This window comes from Abrus precatorius, unplaced genomic scaffold (assembly GCF_003935025.1).
Source record: "Abrus precatorius isolate BTA unplaced genomic scaffold, Abrus_2018 Scaffold5, whole genome shotgun sequence".
NCBI classification, from domain to species: Eukaryota; Viridiplantae; Streptophyta; class Magnoliopsida; order Fabales; family Fabaceae; genus Abrus; species Abrus precatorius.
This window is the reverse complement of record NW_020874395.1, coordinates 12,383,382-12,403,441: the sequence shown is the minus strand read 5'-3', so window position 1 is coordinate 12,403,441 and position 20,060 is coordinate 12,383,382. Positions and strand designations below refer to the sequence as shown.

Below are 20,060 nucleotides of genomic sequence, written 5' to 3'. Positions count from 1 at the left end.
TTGGATATATATATATATATATATATATATATATATTATTGTGTCTATTATACATTTTTTTCATTTATCTATTGATGTATACAATTAATTTTTTCGTGCCTATGGATATTCTTATTTTCATTTCTGTATATATCAGTAAAACAAGTTGGTGTAAACATTAATTTGAAGATTTTATCAACTTTAAGTTTTAAGATTGAATTTAAGTATTTGTAAATAATAAATCTTTATTTAAAAATATAATATATTATATTTTTAATATGACAACATTTTTAATGAAATGTTACTTTTTAATTTTAAAGAATGAAGTTACTTATTTTTTATACTTTAAACACAAAAAGAAAAGATTTTGACGACCAAATATTTTAGTGAGGTTTCTGTGCTCCTCTTTAATAAACACATATATTTCAAAATTTCCAAAATAATAAAAAATATAAATAAATCAAATTTGTGGAAGGAATGTATTTGAACTTTGTGTTGGCATCTTGTTAAGGTCTCATGGTCCATATTGATTTGCATTAGGGGTTGTGATGTTATTTTTGTCGACAAGTAGTTGCAGCGCATTGAATACTTGACAGTGATAATATCTATCATCACATGATAAAATATTTATGACCTTTATGGTGTGACTTAACTATCATATTCTTAGCCATGAAAAGTTAAAGTCTTTTTCTTCTCAATTAGTAACAGATTTACAGTTTTAGTAATCATTCATTTTTACACTTTTTTTTGCTTTCTCTGCAAATGTCAAGTAGTAGCTGTTTAGTGGTCCCCTGATCATTTATAAAATTTTCTTCTACAAATTTAGGTAGTGTTTTATAGGGTTTCTTTTTTACTATTTTTAATTAACTTTTTGGTACTTTTTTTTTTTTGGATTTTACTTTAATAATAGAGTTTTATTATACCTTTTTTTTCAGATTTTAGAAAGAACATGTGTATTTGGCACCATTCATAGTGCCTATGTGGACATGAACTTAAGAGTGTGCCATCCACAAGTTCAGGAACACACGTGTAATTCAATCCTGGTTGTGTGTTATCTCATCCACTCTGTTTCTGAATCTGATAGTTGTGAAGCCAGGAGAAGATAGGCACAAAGAGAGAGAGAGAGAGAGTCCCTTTTCAATGGAATCTGTTCTAAGCCAAGTTGGTGGAGGTTTGTGCAATGGCATGACCCCATTGAAGGGGTTAGCTGAAAGCCAAAGGGGAGTTTTAGGTACCCATTTCAAGCCTTGTTCCTTTGGTGTTGGCGGTAGGAGACCAAGGCGTGTGGTTTTGGTAAAAGCTGAGGCGGTGAATATAAACCCAGATATCAGGAAGAGTGAAGAGAAAGTGGTGGATTCTGTGGTGGTTACTGAACTCTCCAAACCACTCACTGCTTATTGCAGGTAATTATTGTAACAGTTTGTGAAATTTTCCTTTTTGGTTAATTTTATCATTGTGCCATCTATTTCTATGTCCCTTAACTTTTATAATGCAACGAGCTAAATTGGGAGTGTTCCCTTTTAATTCATTTTAACAAAAAGTTGTCTACCCACTAAATTGTTTTATTGTTATTCTTTTAGTAAAATAACAAATGGAAGAAAACAGGAAGAAAAAAAATCTTTATTCAAACGATATGAAGTAGAACTTTTCAAAGTGGGGAAAAAATAGAACTGTAGTTGCATTATGAGAGGTTCTGTTCTGTTCAATTTTCATCTGGAACAGGAAAGTGGATGCACGCACCGTGTTATCGGATCAATGTGTTAATTATTTGTCCAATATTAGAAAAGCAACCAACTTTTGTTGGAGAATCAATAGCATTGTTGGTGTCATTCATGGTTCAGCTCAAAATTGATAAGCTCAAGTTTGTTGCTGAACAAGTCAGCTCAAATTTGGTGTCCCTTAGGTTTGGTTGAAGAAAATAAAAAAGAAAATTACAAAAACCAAAGATTTTTGCATTGTCATCTAATTATGAATTGTATAATTAATATAAAAATTATATTTACAATGTTTTCTATTGATTAACAATATAAAATTATTTATACTGACAGTGTACCAAAATTAAACTCAAAAGACTTTTTTGTGGCAATTGAGTGTAAAGTCACAATTTTTTTCCATTTTGTAATAAGCAAATACAAATATTTCACGGGAACAAGAGATTCCTTTGAAGCTAATTTATGAGTAAGTGGGTATAAAACTTTTCTCATCTTTCTTCATAGGTGGGAGTAAAACTTTCTCATCTATTCCTTGAAAGATTTCAAGAAAAGTAATTAGTTGAGAATGAAATATAACTATCCCAAATGTCCTTGATAATGTTCAACAGAATATCATTTATCGTGTTTATAACAAGTTAAAGCATTTTTAAACTTGCTAGATTCATCTATATAGTAAAATTAGAAAACTGTATATTCATCTTTCGTTGGTGAAAAGAAACAAATGGCCTAGGGAACTTGTGGTTGAAGTTGGATAATGGTTGCAAATGGGAGAATTCTACAGAAAAATCTTGAAAAGACTGTGGGACAGCATGACATGAAAAAGGAACATGCTACGCAGTATCAATTAGCTGCAAGCCTAAATGAAAAATGATCCAATATCATCATCTATTTGTGAGTAACATGCTAACACTTCTTAGATTAGGATATGCCTGATCAATGACCAAGTTTCTCCATACCTCAAAAACAATCCCTAGTACCGTTGCATGAAGTTGCAGCATATGATTCATAATCATGAATTATGATCAATTGTTGTAGGTATAATGGATCCTGAGATGCTTAGCCCATTAACGGTACTAACTGAAGCTCCTTAAGAAATTAGAATTGGCTCATTTAAAGATTATGTCATGAAAAAAGTACATTTTTTTCAAAGAATAATCACCTCAGTGTTTTTAGTTGTTTCGTTAAGATTAAGAAAGAATCAAAAGTTGAAAATAATTTGATTCTAAAATATTTTGAAAAGTTAGTTTAAATAACTTTTAAAAGAATCTAAAATTACCACTGTCCATTAAAACTTTCTATAATTGTAACCAAACAAAAATAGCTTCTATTTAGATTAAGGAAGCATATTGCACCATTATCGTGCATATTACTAGATTAGAACCAACAAATAAGTATAGAATGGAGTTTGACCTACACATGCAACATTAAATTTAACCATCTATCGTTAAATAAATTTGACCTATTATTATCTTTGGATGGCAAGATAAGCTATCGTTTGCTAAAATAGGTACGGCAATATATTATTTCTTTTGGATCTCTATGACATTGTTTAACTAGATTTCTTAATGTTCACTACTATTACATTTAATATTAACTCTCTTCGGATAGAAACTATATGACTGTCACTCTCTATGTATGTTGTCCTTGTCAACCTAAGAGAACATCACATAGAAGGTAACATTTGAGATCATAGCTTACGAAGGGTTGTTTACCAAGTTTGCGGTTTTATTCTCCATATAATCTACTAAATTTATTAAACATCAAAGTTCTGTTACCAATCATTATTACATTAAGAGTACGTTTGGATAAATGTTTATTTAAATTCTTATTCAATTTTTTTTTAAATGATAACTTATATCATAAATTTAACGATAAAATTTATTGAAATAAGTTGAAAATAGATCATGAAAATAATAAATTATTCTGAAGAGACCCTTCAAATGAGGGGAAAAAAAAAGGTACTTACGAGTTCCATTTGGAAGCCTTGTGAGGTTACTGCTTTGAAGTCCAATTTACAGGATATTGGCAAAAAAAAAAAAAAAAAAAAAAAAAAAACCGCTTGCTTGATATGGTCTGAAATAACAGGTTTGAAAAATAAAGCTTTTATTAGAAATATAATTTTACGTGGAAAGTCTTGAATTTTTCCTACATATAGTCCGCGTTTGATGTGGTTTGAGTTTTGAAAGTTATGCGTATGATGCTTAAATTCCAAAAATCTTAATCTTTCTGGGTGCTTGGGTGCAGATGTTGGAGATCAGGGACTTTTCCTCTTTGTGATGGGAGCCATGTAAAGCACAACAAAGCCACCGGGGATAATGTTGGGCCTCTTCTTTTGAAAAAGTAAAATTATGATAATAGAGGATTGTATTTAACTTTCGGAGGAAGATTTTTGTTTGTCAGACCATTTCAATGTCAAAATAAATCATGGCGTAGGCTGTGACTCCGCTATCTATTGGTTTAACACATGACTGCCTGTTTGCTTAAAATGAAAATTTAAGTTTACACGATAATTTTGGTCTTGAAAAGAATGATGATCCCATTTTCACAAGACACCCCAGACTACAAAATCAACACCAATCTAAAACTTGTGCTGCGGAACTAGAGTGGAAGTTGCGTTGATTTAGATCTGACTATTGTGTAGGTGTCTACATGATCCCTTGTGTATAACAAAGCATTGGTTAAACGCCAAATGTAAATGACGACTGGTACTATTTTCATTTCGTCATTTATTTTTCATGTAAAAAAAATAAAAGGAGCATGGGTTGTCAAGGTTACACAGGATCAATATAATTACCATAACCTTATATTGAGAAAAGCCCATCGGTACATACTGCTACAGAAAAACCAGTTAATGAACCTTGATAATGGTACAAAATGTAAAGGTAGACAAGAGGCAGCAAACATATAATCTACAAGTAGCAACTAGAATCATAATGAAATATGCTTAGTAAAAACATCAGCATGTGCAATCTGCATCCAAATAAAATAAAGCTTCTTCGACCGCCCCAATAACAGACATCTAAATGCGTCGTTTCTTTGGGAGTCTGCAGCCATTATGGGGTTTTCGAGTGGTATCTTCAATGAATACAATTGGATTTCTATCCTCTCGAGAATCAGTAAATCCCTCCCTCCAGCTCATTATTGCTTGCCTTTTCCTCCGAAAATGAGTAAATCCATTCACTTTCATGACAACAGATTTCAACCCCAAACCCCTAGCTCTTCGGCCAACAACTTCTGCAGTTGCTTCAGCAGCATACCTTGAAAGCTTTTGCCCTGCTTTCATCTCTTTCAAGGAACCAGCAGAACCACTGAGTTTTATATTTCCTTTAGAATCTGTTACAGTAACAAAGGTATTGTTACGCAACATCTTTATGTGAACAAAATCAGCATCCTGCTCATAATGATACTGAGAAGAAACCCTCATAACGTTATCGTCCTCAATAATTCCTCTTACAAAATCCATAGGCCTAGAATTCTGGCCAGTCTCAGCATCATTCCCGCTTCTGAAGTTTATGTTCTCTTTATCATTCATAAAATCTGGAGGAGTATTTGCATTCGCATTTTGGCTCAGATTATTCCCACTTCTGGAGTTTATGTTATTTAAATCTTGGACAAAATCACGATGAGACTTCACATTTTCATTCACATTCTGGCTCAGATTATTCCCACTTCTGGAGTTTATGTTCTTTAAATCTTGGATAAAATCACGATGAGACTTCACATTTTCATTCACATTCTGGCTCAGATTATTCCCACTTCTGGAGTTTATGTTCTTTAAATCTTGGATAAAATCACGATGAGAATTCACATTTTCATTCACATTCTGGCTCAGATTATTCCTCCTCCAATCCCGATTGACACTTGAAAATCCTCTAACATATTCTGCAGTTTGAAAATATTGAATAAGTTCCCTTATAATGAATGTTGAGATGACCCAGGAAAGGAAAACTAAACCTTACAAATTAAATGATAGAATGATTTGGGGTATCCATTACTACTGCTACTACCCCTTTTCTGTTTTCCTAATTTCATCAATAAAGGAGCCCAACTTTGAGGATAACATGACAAAGCTGATCGTTACATGGATCAATATCACACATTTCAGTTCAGAACTGAAAACACACAATTCAAGAACTCCCAAATAAACAAAGCAACCAGTCACTAATGCACCAATCTTTCGACAAAAATGATTGATAAAAGCAACTCGAAAAAAGGAAAACAACACCACCCCTCAAATGCGGGCATCCCAAAATCGCTACATGTCATACAAAAGACATTTCTAAAATCATTCAATATGTAGAACTGTGGAATCCATTATCATTATCATCATCTATGCTAATATCTTGATGATACGCTCCAAAATCATTCATAAGAAGGATGGCTTTCCCATTACAATGATTTTCCTGAAACAGATTAGAACGGGGTGTGTGTGTGTGTGTGTGTGCACGCACGAGCGCGCAAGTCCATCTGAGTTCAAATCACAATTAGGAATCACTTATCAGTGACCATAGTAGCACACTAAGCACAGCACCCATGCACTACAACATATTATATACAATTAAACGCTTTAAACGATTACACAATAAACCTACAACTCGATCCCAGAAAAACATTACTTATGCTGCATGGGTCCCTAAATTGATGAATTTGTTAGCAAAATTAACAACCTCAGCGCCCAATTCACATAAACGAAAATTGCATATATACTTCGAGCTTGACATAACATTCTCTTTTCCGCTTTGAAAACTGTTAACACTCACTAATCCTCCATCTATCTATATATCGAAACGACGCCGTGAAAATTACAAGCATGATCCCTACGACTTTCCTTTAATAAAAGTAGAGAGATTGAAAGATTACCGTCGTTTTGGGGAAACAGCGAGAAACGGTGATGTCGTAGAGCAGCGTTGGATGGAAGCGAGGGCTTAGGTGCAAGAAGAGAAATGAGGGAAGATCCACGGCCATGGCGAATGGAAGAGAGAAAACGATGCATCGTTGTTATAAGTTAGGGTTTCAGTTTCAGATTCACACTCTGGTTCGCTTCCTCCCTCGTTAGAAAGCACTCACTACTCAATCATTTGTTTTTTCTTCTTTCTTTCAGTACGATACGATGACACTGTGTGTGTTTACATGGGCTATTTCATGGCCCAGATTAACATGGGCTATTTCATAAATGGGTTTAAGCAATTATATAATTGAATGTGTATTAATCCCATGACCGATAATGTGTAATGCTTTTGAAATTGTATTTGGTTAGTTATGATTACGTGTGTCAATAATTCAATTCTTAAATTGGTTATTTTATATTTTAAAGTAAAATATTTCAAACAAAATATAAAGCCAAAAAACTAAACTAACATACTTATAATATACTCATTCAATAATAACCCTAATTATTAATATAAAATTCTTAATTAGTTATGTTATTCTAATTTCAATTTTTTTAACTTAATAAGATATTTTGTTTTAACTTTCATATCATTACCAATTTTTGGTGCAAAATATCATTTAACATTTCAGTATAATATATAAAGTATTTAAGACGTTAGGTTTTTTAATTTTACTTTTTGTTAATTAAGTTAAAATTTTGAAAAATAAAGTAAGTTTAAAAATTATTTATATTTTTTTATATCAAATTCAACAAATGAACATGAATCTACCTAAGACTCGACTTGTCCCAGTTTAGGTTCACGTCCATTAAAAATATTTATACTTTTAAAAGTAATTTATGTATTGCTAATAAGATTTCAATACTTTATATATAATTTTTTACGTATTATGATATGATATTTATATTGATATTGTTTATTTTAAAATATATACCATCAATAATTATATTTAGTTAATTAAAAAATTTAATTGTTTGTAATATTAATATTATTAAATTTTTTTATAAATTAAGTTAACATTGTCTTGTTCTAATATTATTAGGTCTTGATTGAGTAAAGTTTGAGTTTAAAAAAATTGACCAATTAAAAAAAATTAAAAAATAGAAAAAAAAACATGTCTCAAATATATCCTTATATCTATCATTAATTTGAATTTAAATATTTATTTATCCAGTTATTTTTTAAAACAAAAATAAATAAAGATTCACTCTTTTCATTTTATATATTTTATTACTTTAGATAAATTATATGCGTAAATTTTATTGAACTACCCATTATTACAAACACTAATTCATATAAAAAAAAAAACCTAAAATAATTCATTTTATATATTATTTATCATAAATAATACAAAACTTAGTAAATAAAATGAACTTTCTTTTATAAGCTTTTGAGTGTTAGGGGATATTTAAAACTAGTTACACACATGAAAAAGTAATCATGACAATTAATACATGGTTTTGAATTTCTTATTCAATTCGAATATAGAACCTTCCAATTTTTTAATTGTAAAGAGACTCATTTTTAGAATTAGAATTTAATCTCCTCTATCACATTCAGAACTCTATAATTAAAAACAATCCTATTTTGATATAGCCAAATACTCTACATCCATACTGACATGATCACTTTCTACCTTTTCCCATTTGCAAAGGCCTCGCACAAAGACAATTTTTAGAGTCGAAATATCCCCTAATAAAGGCATAATCAAATCTAAGCAAGACAAAATATAATACCAAACCTTTTGGGCTACCTCACACAGTAGAAACAGATGTGCAATTTCTTATTCATATGTGCTACATAAACATCAATCAAATAATACAAGAAAGACTTCACATTTTGATAAATTCATATTAGATGAGATTGCATTCAACAACACTTGCCAAATAAACACCAAAACTTTATGAAGAGCCTATGATTTCCATACTTTTTTCAAAGTAACATGTACATTTTGAGATAAAACTAGCACATGTCCCAGTAACGAATGCAAATAATTATATATTGCTTTCACTGAAAAATCCCCACTCGGATCACTTTGCAACACTCACACATCCTACTCTTGTGTTTAAAGATTTACCCCAGATGATTTGCACCATTCTACCTCAATTTCACATTGACCCAACTTTATAACCATTGTCCGCTTCTAAAAAATTATTATTCACCATAATAGAGAATAAACAAGAAAATGCCTCCATCAGTCTTGTCTCCTCACACCACTTTTCTATCCAAAATTGAGTTGCACTTTTTACACCAATTCGCCTAACAGTACACACATCAAACCATCTATTTGTTTGTTGCATCACTCAAAATTGATCCTTCCACCACTAAGAGACATGTACATCTATAGAATCACACTTAAAGAATTTAGTAAAAGGTCCATACCTCACACATAAAATAGCAATTCATGTACAACAAAGATTTGATAAGCCTCACCACATCTATTTACCCAGTAAATTGGGATTAAATATTCTCCAATCCTTCACCCCCCCTCATTCCTTCTTCGATTTGCAAATTAATGACCATTTGACCCATAGAATTTTTTATTTATCATTAACTTTGCTCCATAGAAAATTTTGTTGTATGCTTATAGCCTCCTTAAGTACACCATTTGAAATTTTCCAAAATGATAAATAGTGCAAAGGTATACTATTAAGCACTGCATTTATCAAAGTAACCCAACCACCCAAGGAGATAAACCTATGTTTCCAAGATGCAAGTTTACCTCTAAGAATTTTGGGTAGCCTAATCCAAGCCCTATGTCCCCATGTCTCCTTGGATTATCTCCCACCTTCAAGCCCAAATAAGGAAACAAAAGATTACAAACCTTACAATTAAGAAAAGAGGTCACCAAATCAATACATTTCACTTCCGTATTAATACCAACAATGCAACTTTTGTGAAATTTGATCTTCATGTCCAAAACTAGTTCAAAGCTTCTCAAAATTGCCTTTAGGGTCTACAAGTTTTGTTGTGTTGCCTCCCTGAACATAAGCTTATCATTTGCAAATTGTAACAGAAAAATCAAAGGACTATCACCCTTTCCAACACTTGTAAACATACATTTGTCCAATGCGCTCCTTATTAGGTAACTAAGCCCTTCCACCACTAACATGAACCAAAACAGTGCAAGGGATTTAGGTCTTTAGTAGCTTAAAGTTAAATCCTAGTTCCTTAAGGGTTTGTTTTAGGCTTTTTTGCCTTTTTGGGTATTTTTTTTTTTAAATTACTAAAATAGGGCTGCATTGAAACAAATTCTCGATCTGTGGTGGGCAGGCCACGTGATATGAAATTCATTTAGAACAGGGATGACACACGTGATAACGTGTCAAGCTCTGAGAGTGTTGTCTCATTAGGAGCCAACACTTACAATTTTAGGGTTTAGGGTTTACTTGTGTTGCTATATTTAGAACGATTTTAGTAGTTGTACTAGATAAGATACTACGCGGTCTTTCTTGTAAAAAAAGAATCCGAGTACCCATTCGGCCTAAGTGAGACAAGTACCCCTTCAATCAGGTTAATAACGAATTAAAGAATAATTAAGTTTATTTGGATAAATGATAAAAAATATTACCAGCTTAATTAAAAGGCTAAAAATAGGACTGACTCACAAAGCTCATTAACCCATAATAATGCCTATAAAAGGAAGGTAAGATGTATAGGTAAAAGGTAGACTTTTGAATATTAAATAGCATTTATTACCTAAATTCGTACTTGACTTCATCATCGGAGTGCCTTTTGTAGGTATACCTGCTTCAGTAGTATAAGGAAGGACGTCACCTCAAACCAACGGAGACAAGAAGATTGGTGATTACCTAGTACGAACATTTTAGCGCCCATCGCGGGGCATGATTTGCCTCAATTTTTAGAGCCACTATGGTACTTACTAAAATATTCACTACTTCCACATCTCTTTGTTCTAGATCTTGGATCTTGTAACCTTTTGAGCACCTCAAGTTCATTGTCATGCACAACCAATCCTAATTATTTTTTTAGACTTAATAACTATTTCTCCAAGCCTAGTTCTATAGCTTCTAACTTATTGAACACTCTAAATCCAAATTGTCCAATTCTAACTTGTTAGTGTCATCACCTTTCTGCATAAAGCTTCTTCGCAATACTAGTTAAGAAGTTTCACACATTAAGTTCCAAAATTTTTTACCTTCAAAGGCTCCACTATGCGACAAATGTGAACTATTATTACCCCCAAAATACACTCACCGACTCCATCTTTCTTCTTTGAGCCCTTTTCAGAGCAATCCTCACAATCCTTGAGGTTTAATAATTTTATATGCATTTTTCTATTGTTATATTACTTTAATATATATTCTCTTATTTATATAATTGCATAAAAAATTGAGTGCTTATGTAATAAAAAAAATAGAGAATTAAGTTATCATACAAAATAAGAAAAAATTGTATAAAATAAAATAAAAACATATCAAATTAAATCATACTAAATCTCAAACAATATAAATATATTGATTTTTTTTACTATATTAATTAAATTCTAAAATCTATTTTTAAAAAAATATAACTTAATAACTACTTATTAAAATGAATGGATTTGATAGTGTTTAAAAATTATTTTACAAAAATAAGTGTCACAATAATATTTTTTTTAAATCTAGTGTGTGATGCTTTTTATTTGTTTCAAAATTTTTTAAATACCATCAAATATACTTATTAATATTATTTTAATAAATAATATTTAAAATTAAATTATTACAATAATCAAAATTGTTCTAATTGTAACACTCTAAGTTTTGTAAATTATTGATTATTAATATAAATTGTGAATTTTTATTTGAATGGGTGTTCGACGAGTATGATGATGTGAATGTATGTGTATATGTGTGAATACATGTATATGAATGTATATATATATGTGTGTGTGTATAATTGTGGATGTTGGTTGTGTATTGAGAGATTGGATGTAGTTGGATTGCTTGAAAATATTAGTTAAGTGTGTACTGCAGGGTGTTCTCGCTGTAGCGAGAAGGCCCTGGGTGAGAAGCATGATTTTGTTGCGTTCTCGCTGCAGCGAAATGGCAAGAGAGGAGGATACATTTCTGGATGCAGTCTCGTTGTATAGAAATTCTGCAAAAATAAGAATGCAGTTTTTGCTGAGATTTTTTCTGTAGCGAGAGGAAGTGTCGCTACTGTAGCAAGAGTATCGCAACCAGAAGGGTATTTGAGGGGTTTAAGATTTAGGAAGCTCATATCTCATCCATCTCTTCAAACTCTCTTCAATTCTCTCAACTCAAAACTCTGTTTCACTGCTTAAACTGTCTCCAAAGCTGTTTGGGTATAAGATTGAAGATTAGAATCACATTTGAAGGTAAGTTCTAAGAACTAAGATTTTAATTGTCGTCCCTCTTCCTTATTCTTTCAATTTCGCATGGAGTTTTCCATGTTTTTATAACAAAATTCATTTGAAAAATATGTTTATCGTTGATTTTGTGTTTGAGTCTTCATTCTGAAGTAAGGAGGGACTTTATCCTATCTCATTTGTTTTGAATTTGTTTATTTGTTGTGAGTTGCAATGTGGTTGAGATAGAAGATAGGAAAAATGTGTGTGTGATGGAATGGTTTGATAATGATTGAATTAGAATGGAACTTGTGTGAAATGCGATGTGATTGATATTGCGTGTGATGAAATGTGATGATTATGATGAGATGGTTGATTACAATATGGATGAAAATGTGAGGACATGCCATTGGTTAGTGATGAGTATTATGAAATGACTAAAATATGTGTGAATAGCATGTAACTTTGATTGTGATTGTGTTTGAAATGTCGAAAAATTATGAATGGTTCAACGATACACTGGGGGTGTGGAAGATGGGAGCGGTAGAAATACTTTGGGGAAGAGAGGGTAGTGGTGACATCAATAGTGAGTGTGGGTGTATCACAGGCCACACACTCTCCTCCTGACTCGGTCTTTGACTAATACCTTTGCCAAGAGACTCGTGACCGCACACGCTATATCTGTGAGGCAGGGGCTATCTGACAACCATCCATGGTGTGAACTGAGTAAGTCTCTGAAGTTAAAGAAATTAGGAATTTGCGATCACAGTGCCATAGTGAGCGTAGCTACGCGCAGTGAGTGCATGTGTGTGTGGATTGTTTGTTAGTGCAGAAAGCGCACTTGTTTGCAAATTAAAATGGAGAATTATTATTTGTGTTTGTTGTACTTGATTTGAATTATGTTAGAAAACGTGTGAAATGTGCAATGTGAGTCTCTGTACTTGTATGTGGTAGTGTAAAGTATTCACCTTTACATTTATTTTTCAAGTGACCAAGATGATTAGTACCAGGCTCAATGAAGAGATGGATGATACTACTATAGGACTTATAATCTTTATTTTGAAAATATGATGTATTTGAATAAGTCTTGTGGTAGTCCTTTGATATAAACTTGTAATTTATTCTTATTTTGAAATACTTCGATGAAACTATGCGTTGGAAACTATTTAAATAAAAAAATTTATTATTCCCATTTTGTGAAATTTATTTATTTAAAAATTAAATTAAGGTGTTATACTAATTAATGCAATGGTATAAAAATATCCTTACTAATATATGAATAAACAACTTTTTTGTTTTTGAAATATCATCATAAATTTTGTATGGTTCAAAATCTAATCAATGATACATAAATATTAGACCTAATTATCTTTTTAATTCTTGTCGTCAACTCCTTACGTTAAGTGCCTAAACTAGTTAACTTCTTGTATAGTCCTCATTAAGTAAAAATAATGTGCCTAAACTAGTTAGGTACTACATCAGAAGTAAATTGTCAAAAGAACCAGTATTTATGATGCTCATCTGGTACTTTATTGTTAATTTTTGTTAATAGAATTTGGGACACTTGGACGGTGTTGCTACTATATATCATGAGACATGATAGTCTAATTTTATGACTTTTATTTTATTTTTAGGTGCATTGGTGGATAGGAATTAAGATAAAGCAAGAAACAAAGCTTACTAGTGTTAATGTCAGGGGACGAACAGTCAAAGTTTATAGTGATGTCATGTCCATGCCAAATAGCATGGAAATGACCATAGGCTTGTTAGAAAAAATCACCCCAAGTTTTAGTGTTTTTACATTTATAACTACTACTATGCTAGTAGGAAGAAAAAGGAAAAGGATACATGGTAAAAATGGAGAAAAGGTTCAAAAAGAAAGGGGTGGGGTTGAGAGATGGAGTGCTACAAGGAGAGGGGGAAGGAATACTGGAAAGGAGAGTAGAGGGGGTGCAAGAAGAAGAAAGAAAAAAAGTTAAAGTAATTTTTATACAGTTATTTAAAATATATTTAGATATTTATTTGTAATTATATAATTTTAAATAATAAAAAATAATATAATAAATGATATGACATGTTACTTAATACTATATAAAAATATTGAGCTGGCTGAAAGCTAACATGCATTTAATAAAATAAAGTTGATAATAAGAATTAAATTTTAACTTCTCAAATTTTCAGTGAATAAACTTTAACAAAAAAAATTATAAAAACTTATCATAAAATTTTTATTCTTTATAAAAAAATATAATTAAGCTTAACTATTATAGACATGCATAAAAATATGTGAATAAAATCACACAGTAATTTTATTAAAAAATTACGATTCAAAACTATGAAAGATCTAACTAATAATAACCTAATATATAAATATTTTTGACACACATAATAGTGATAATAATTTAACAAATAAGCATTTTCAACACGTATTTTTAGCGCTCATAAAAATACAAGTGGCTGAAAGCAAACTAGTGAATAATTTATCGAGAAGCAGGGGTTAGGAAGGTACGGAGTGTCGGTGCAATTTGAAATTGAATGAATGCTTGGAAATTAATGTACCTACGCTCCCATACCGTATGAAGTGATGTAGAAAGATGGTCCATTACCACATATTATATTCAGTTTTACTCTCTGTTTGAATGGGGTAGGTAGCTAACCAAGGGTATTAGAATATGCTTCCATGGGAGTAGGTAACCAAGGAGGGAAGAATGTGGCGGGAACCAAAATTGCTATTCATATTTAATGGGAAAAGGAAAGAGAATGAAAGCAGAAAGGTATCTTTTTCAGGTCACACACACAACTCTAGAAAAAAAAAGACAAGAAAGGAGATGTGATATAAAAAAAATAATCTTTTATATTATTTATTTTTAAATCACTTCATTATTTTTTGTTTTAATATATTTAAATAACATTTTTTATTTTTTATTATATTTTTAATCGCTGATGCAAACAAAGCCTTATTATGAAATAAAGTATTTAGATTTTTGAAACCAGACTTTTATATAAGAATGACAATAAATGGTATATTATAGTATTTACTTATATATATATATATATATATAATTCAACGGATATTATCTCTGAATTAATGTGTTTGGATAATTATATTAATATTGATTATCTCGTTGTTATTGCTTAGTAATTTTCTCCAGCTTTATCTTCAATATGTTAACAAAATTATTTTTCAGTAACTTTTAATTTTGTTAAAAAAACCCAGTCCAAAATACTGTTAAAAATCATAATTAATTAAAAAATTTTAAAATTTGTCTATAAAAGAAAAATATCAATCATATATAAAACATATAAACAACGAAATTTATAAAATATACTCCAAATTTAATGAATTAATTAAGCAGTTTCATCTAAAAATTCACTTTCAACTGATTTACCGTTTATTTTGTCAACTCAGCTTGTAAAAAATTAAATGATAAATAATAAATTATTGCGTTGCTAATAAACAAATAAAGGATAGTATATTGAACATTAAAAACTAAATAATAAATACATTCATTTTAAAAATATTTTATGTTCTATGATGTATTTTATGCCACAATTTTCTATAAGGGTGATTGAAATTGGGATAAGATCAAAAGATGTGTTTCTAAGAGTATGTATGTTGACTTATAGTGTTAGTCCTCCAAAAGCCAATGACAGATAGTGTTAGAAATATTTGGTCTAATCTGATCAAATGCTTTTTGAAACTTGGCGTGCATAAATGGTTGAAGTTTGATATTAAGTAGAATTTTTCTCTGTTTTCTATTAATTGGCATTTATTGCTTAGTTTTGTTTGTTGGGCTTTTGTGGAATTCATTTTCAATAATAATGATCCTGATAAGGTTTTGAGACAAAATTTTGAACCATGCTAGAGTAGTTTTTTTTCCCTGTTGGAAGCCTCCTATGAAGTTGTTTAAAGTTGAACGAAATCATTGTGAAAATGGATCATTAGAAAGTTTCTGTTCAATTGATTGAATATCAAATTCTTATTCCTATTAGTTGTTTCTTTGATTAGAGAAATTAAGTCTCACATGACAACTGTAATGTCTCTAAATTTTTCATATATTTTTAAAAATATAGTAAGTGTGATGCTACTTTAACTTGTCAATTTACCTTATATTACTTACAGTTGGGTGTAATTTGTTAGTTGTTGCTCCTCCTCTTCTTGTTCCAATTTTAAGGGAGAATACTCATGGTAGAAGTTTTTATGCATTGATTAAAAAAGTCATATAATATACACTATATGTTTTAAAAAAAATTAATATGAATATAAACATAATATCCCATTATTCAAAATATTAGCATTTATTAGATGATTTTTTTAAAAAATATACAGAATTATTATTAACATGGATGTTATTATTAATATATAGTTTTTTTAAATATAAAATATAAAATTTTAAAAATTAAATGTCAGTAGATCAAAGTAAAATAAATTAAAATGTAGTTCAAACATGTCCTAAAAAATATATAAAGTTTATCACAAAATAAATTGATTAACCGACAAAGATTGTTAGTATGTAGTCTCGAGTCTCAATAAAAAATATTGTAATAATATATATATATATATATATATATATATATATATTTAGTTTTTAAAACTTTAATTATCAAAATTAATTTCCGGCCAGATCAAATTTGTAGTCTGGATCATGAACTATTTAAACATTAAATTATTATTACTATTAAACAATTTAAATGAAATTATTTGAAAGGATCATATATATATATATATTTTTTATTTTTTTATTTTTTAAGTTATTAAATATTATATTAAATTTTTTTAGTATCAGAGATTTTAACTAAAAGTCCCTTTCTCGCACCCATTAATTTTAGAAAAAATATTATATAATAATTGTGATGGAATTTCTTTATACTTAAACATGCTACGTGTTTTGCATCAAGCAATGGATACGCGTCTATGTTAGATGCTGTCTTTCTTCGAAACCACGTGTATGTCCTAGTGTCCTACATTTATTTAGTATTATCAAGTTAATTAATTTTATCAAATTGCTTTAAATTTTATATTTATAATTAAATAATTTTGATTATTCAAATTATATATTTACTTTAAAATGCTATTCAATAATTAACAAAATTACAATTGAATTAAAGTATAATTACATATTTATATACAACAAATAAAAATATAAAATACTTAAATAGAAATATTAAATAAAATACATAAGTATTATAAAAGTATTTTTTATTTTCATTTAATTTTTTTTGTAACTTTGTATAAAATAACAATGCTTTGCATATTATTATATTTTTGTTAATTATTAAACAAAATTATAAAATGAAGAACATAATTTAAATAACTAAAATTATAAAAAAATTCATACAAAAACCCGTTAACGCTAAACAAACTGAACTTGAAAGAATCCAGGATTTGGCTAACCTATTTAATAACTAGCGTTGTGGCAATTTAGTCGTTAGTTGAAAAAGACGTTTCTCACAAACTATCAAAATAAGCTAATTTTTAGAATGTACTGTATTTTATACATTCTTACGGGTGAAATAATTATAATTATTAATTTTATATTAATAAATAATAATTTTTTTATTTTAAAAATATAAATACATTTTAATTTGAAATATATTTTAGAGAAATTACAATTATTAATTTAAAAAAAGATACATAATATTTTAAAAATTTATAGGTACTATAGTATTTTTCATGTTATCATAAAATACTTCGTTTTTTAAGATGTAGTTTTTAATTTTTTTAGATAATTTATATATTTTATAATTTTTAATTAAAAAAAACTACTTCATTGCGCATTTAGATTTTATTTTATTACAATAAATCATAAGAATTTTTTTTTAATAACTTGATATTTTTTATTTAGGGTTTTTTAAATTATGTAATTTTACACAAAATAAACTCTAATAAATATATCACTTAATTAATTTATATTAATTATTTTATTATAATTTTTAAAAAAATTATCTTTTATTCTTTCTTCATTGTTTAAGATTTTATTTGAGAGGTTGGAGAGAAAAGAAAAGAAAAAATTTAAAAGGAGAAAGAAGGAAATGAGAGGAAAGAAAGAGGAGGAAGAAGGTGGTTAAACCTCTCTTTTGTTTGGATGTTTAATATTGAGAAGAGAGAATAATATAGAGTTTAATTATATAAATAATTTTAAAATTAATATTTTTATTTTTAAATTTTTTAAAAAAATTATCACTTGAAAACTAACAATTAAAAAAAAGTTAAAAAAATCATATTTGTAAAATAATATGAAAGAATAGAAGATAAAAAACTCTCAAAATAAAAAAACTTAAAAAACAAATTTTTAAAAGATTTTAGAAAGTTTAAAAAAATTCTTAAAATCTTATTTTTTTAATTAAATAATTTTTAAATAAGATTAATTTTTTCTTTTTTTTTTTCCTTTCTAAACCTAACTCCCAAACAGCCTAAGTGATTTAGGGATTGAAGTTTATCATGAAATCCGTTTTTATTTTAATATTAAATTTCGTGGTCCCATACCATAACATAATTTAATTATTTTGTCATTTTGCAACCTTTTAATATTCAAACTCGTGCAACGCACGGAATGTACAGCCAGTAAAAAATTAACAGGTAAATATGAACGACATGGACGAGGAAAACGAGTCACAAAGTCGAATGTACCCTTACTTCATTGGACGACGTTTTCACCTTTTGCCGTTTAAGTGGTGCCGTGATGCATATAAATATCATAAGCCACTAGCCTTGTCCGAAAGCAGAACAAGAAAAGATTGAACTTTGACTATTTTATCGGATTAGATTACTCTCTTGAATTTTTGGTTGATGTTTCTGAAAGAGAAAAAATGATAAAAAACGTTCTTCTTCTTCTTCTGTTTTGCTTTGCCTATGGAGTGACCCTTTCACTCTCAGAGTCCAAATATGCTTCTGTGCAACCTCACGCAGCTGAATCCTTCTCTGTTGGTTATATTCAGGTACTAACTGGTATATGAACATTTTTATAGCAATCCGTTTGTTGTTTTATTTTCAGAAATTAAAAAACACAAATTTCCTTTGGGGCTGTTTTTGTGCATAATATGAAAGGAAATGATTTATTTATTTTTGTGGGTGTGGAAATAGATGACAACCGCTGCGAACTGTTCGTACCTGGTAGTCATTACTACGAGTTGTTCATCACCTAAATTCACAACGGATAAGATTGGTATTGCGTTTGGAGATGCTTATGGCAACCAGGTTTTGTCTTTTTCTTCAATAAATTTATAGATTTATTTCTTTCTCTCTTGTGATGTATGTTTAAGGGGTTCAAGATACAGTTTTGAACTAAATATGTTGTTTCTGGAAGAAATTTAAACAAACCCTTGTGCTAAATTTTCTTTATTTTACCTTTTTTTTCTATTTGTGTTCGTTTTATTGTTATTTTTATTACTATTCTTGCTCTAGTTTATATACTTGTTTGGTTTGCTGTAAATATGAAAAGATAATTACTTTTTAAACAATCTTTTTTATTATTACCCTTGTTATGTTAACTAACAAAGCCCTTTTGATGTTTTGATATTGAATATCATGGTATCATATCAGGTGTATGAACCAAGACTAGATAATCCAATTGCAGGAACATTTGAGCAGTGTTCTTCAGATTCATTTCAGATAGATGGTGAATGTGCTTCTCCTATTTGTTTTGTGTACCTATATAGATCTGGTGCTGAATATGGTTGGAAGCCTGACAGTGTGAAAATCTATGGCTACGACTCAGAGCCTGTTACTTTTAATTTCAACGAGTCCATCCCTAATGGTACATGGTACGGCTATGATAATTGTGTTACTCCTCCGCCACCCCCTTCTTCCTCATACCAACTATCCCCTAAAAAATGGGTTATAATCAGTATGGTTATAGGCTTTGTTCTTAGTTTTTGGATGTAACGTTATGCTCTTATAAGCTTCCATATTCCATAGCTCCTTTTACATATAGCCATGGAACTTAATAGTACTTTATGTAGAAGTAGGAGCATGAGATGTGTACTATTGACCAAAGTCTTTTAGTAGGCTTTGCTTTTGAAAGCTTTGTTTAATTTATGTTAAGGGTTGTTGTATTTGAACAACTTTTTATTAAATATTGATATCATGTTTTTATATTTTGTTCCTGTTGTTTATATTTCTTTCTCAACCTTTTTGTGACATCATATAAAAGAACAATGGGGGTTGGCACG

The 20,060-nt window shown here is 29.5% G+C and overlaps 3 protein-coding genes across 4 annotated transcripts; 2 read left to right on the top strand and 1 right to left on the bottom strand.

The window, feature by feature from the left end:
* The first annotated feature begins 1,044 nt into the window (after window positions 1-1,044).
* On the top strand, window positions 1,045-4,145 carry LOC113867674 (CDGSH iron-sulfur domain-containing protein NEET). The gene is made up of 2 exons (XM_027503101.1): window positions 1,045-1,382; window positions 3,936-4,145. Exons 1-2 carry the CDS (start codon window positions 1,120-1,122, stop codon window positions 4,033-4,035), a joined length of 363 nt encoding a protein of 120 aa, XP_027358902.1. The 5' UTR covers window positions 1,045-1,119; the 3' UTR covers window positions 4,036-4,145.
* A 336-nt stretch (window positions 4,146-4,481) lies between these two features.
* LOC113867776 (probable ribosomal protein S11, mitochondrial) lies at window positions 4,482-6,793 on the bottom strand. 2 transcript variants are annotated; one of them, XM_027503242.1, is made up of 3 exons: window positions 6,552-6,753; window positions 5,413-5,573; window positions 4,662-5,319 (listed from the first exon to the last, which is right to left on the bottom strand). In XM_027503242.1, the coding sequence occupies exons 1-3, from the start codon at window positions 6,682-6,684 to the stop codon at window positions 4,711-4,713; spliced, it is 903 nt and encodes a 300-aa protein (XP_027359043.1). In that variant the 5' UTR covers window positions 6,685-6,753; the 3' UTR covers window positions 4,662-4,710. The 2 variants fall into 2 exon arrangements, with proteins under 2 accessions (XP_027359042.1, XP_027359043.1); XM_027503241.1 differs by having other exon boundaries at window positions 4,482-5,573; window positions 6,552-6,793.
* An 11,799-nt stretch (window positions 6,794-18,592) lies between these two features.
* On the top strand, window positions 18,593-20,060 carry LOC113867454 (embryo-specific protein ATS3B-like). Its single transcript, XM_027502797.1, has 3 exons — window positions 18,593-18,827; window positions 18,973-19,086; window positions 19,432-20,060. The coding sequence occupies exons 1-3, from the start codon at window positions 18,699-18,701 to the stop codon at window positions 19,771-19,773; spliced, it is 585 nt and encodes a 194-aa protein (XP_027358598.1). The 5' UTR covers window positions 18,593-18,698; the 3' UTR covers window positions 19,774-20,060.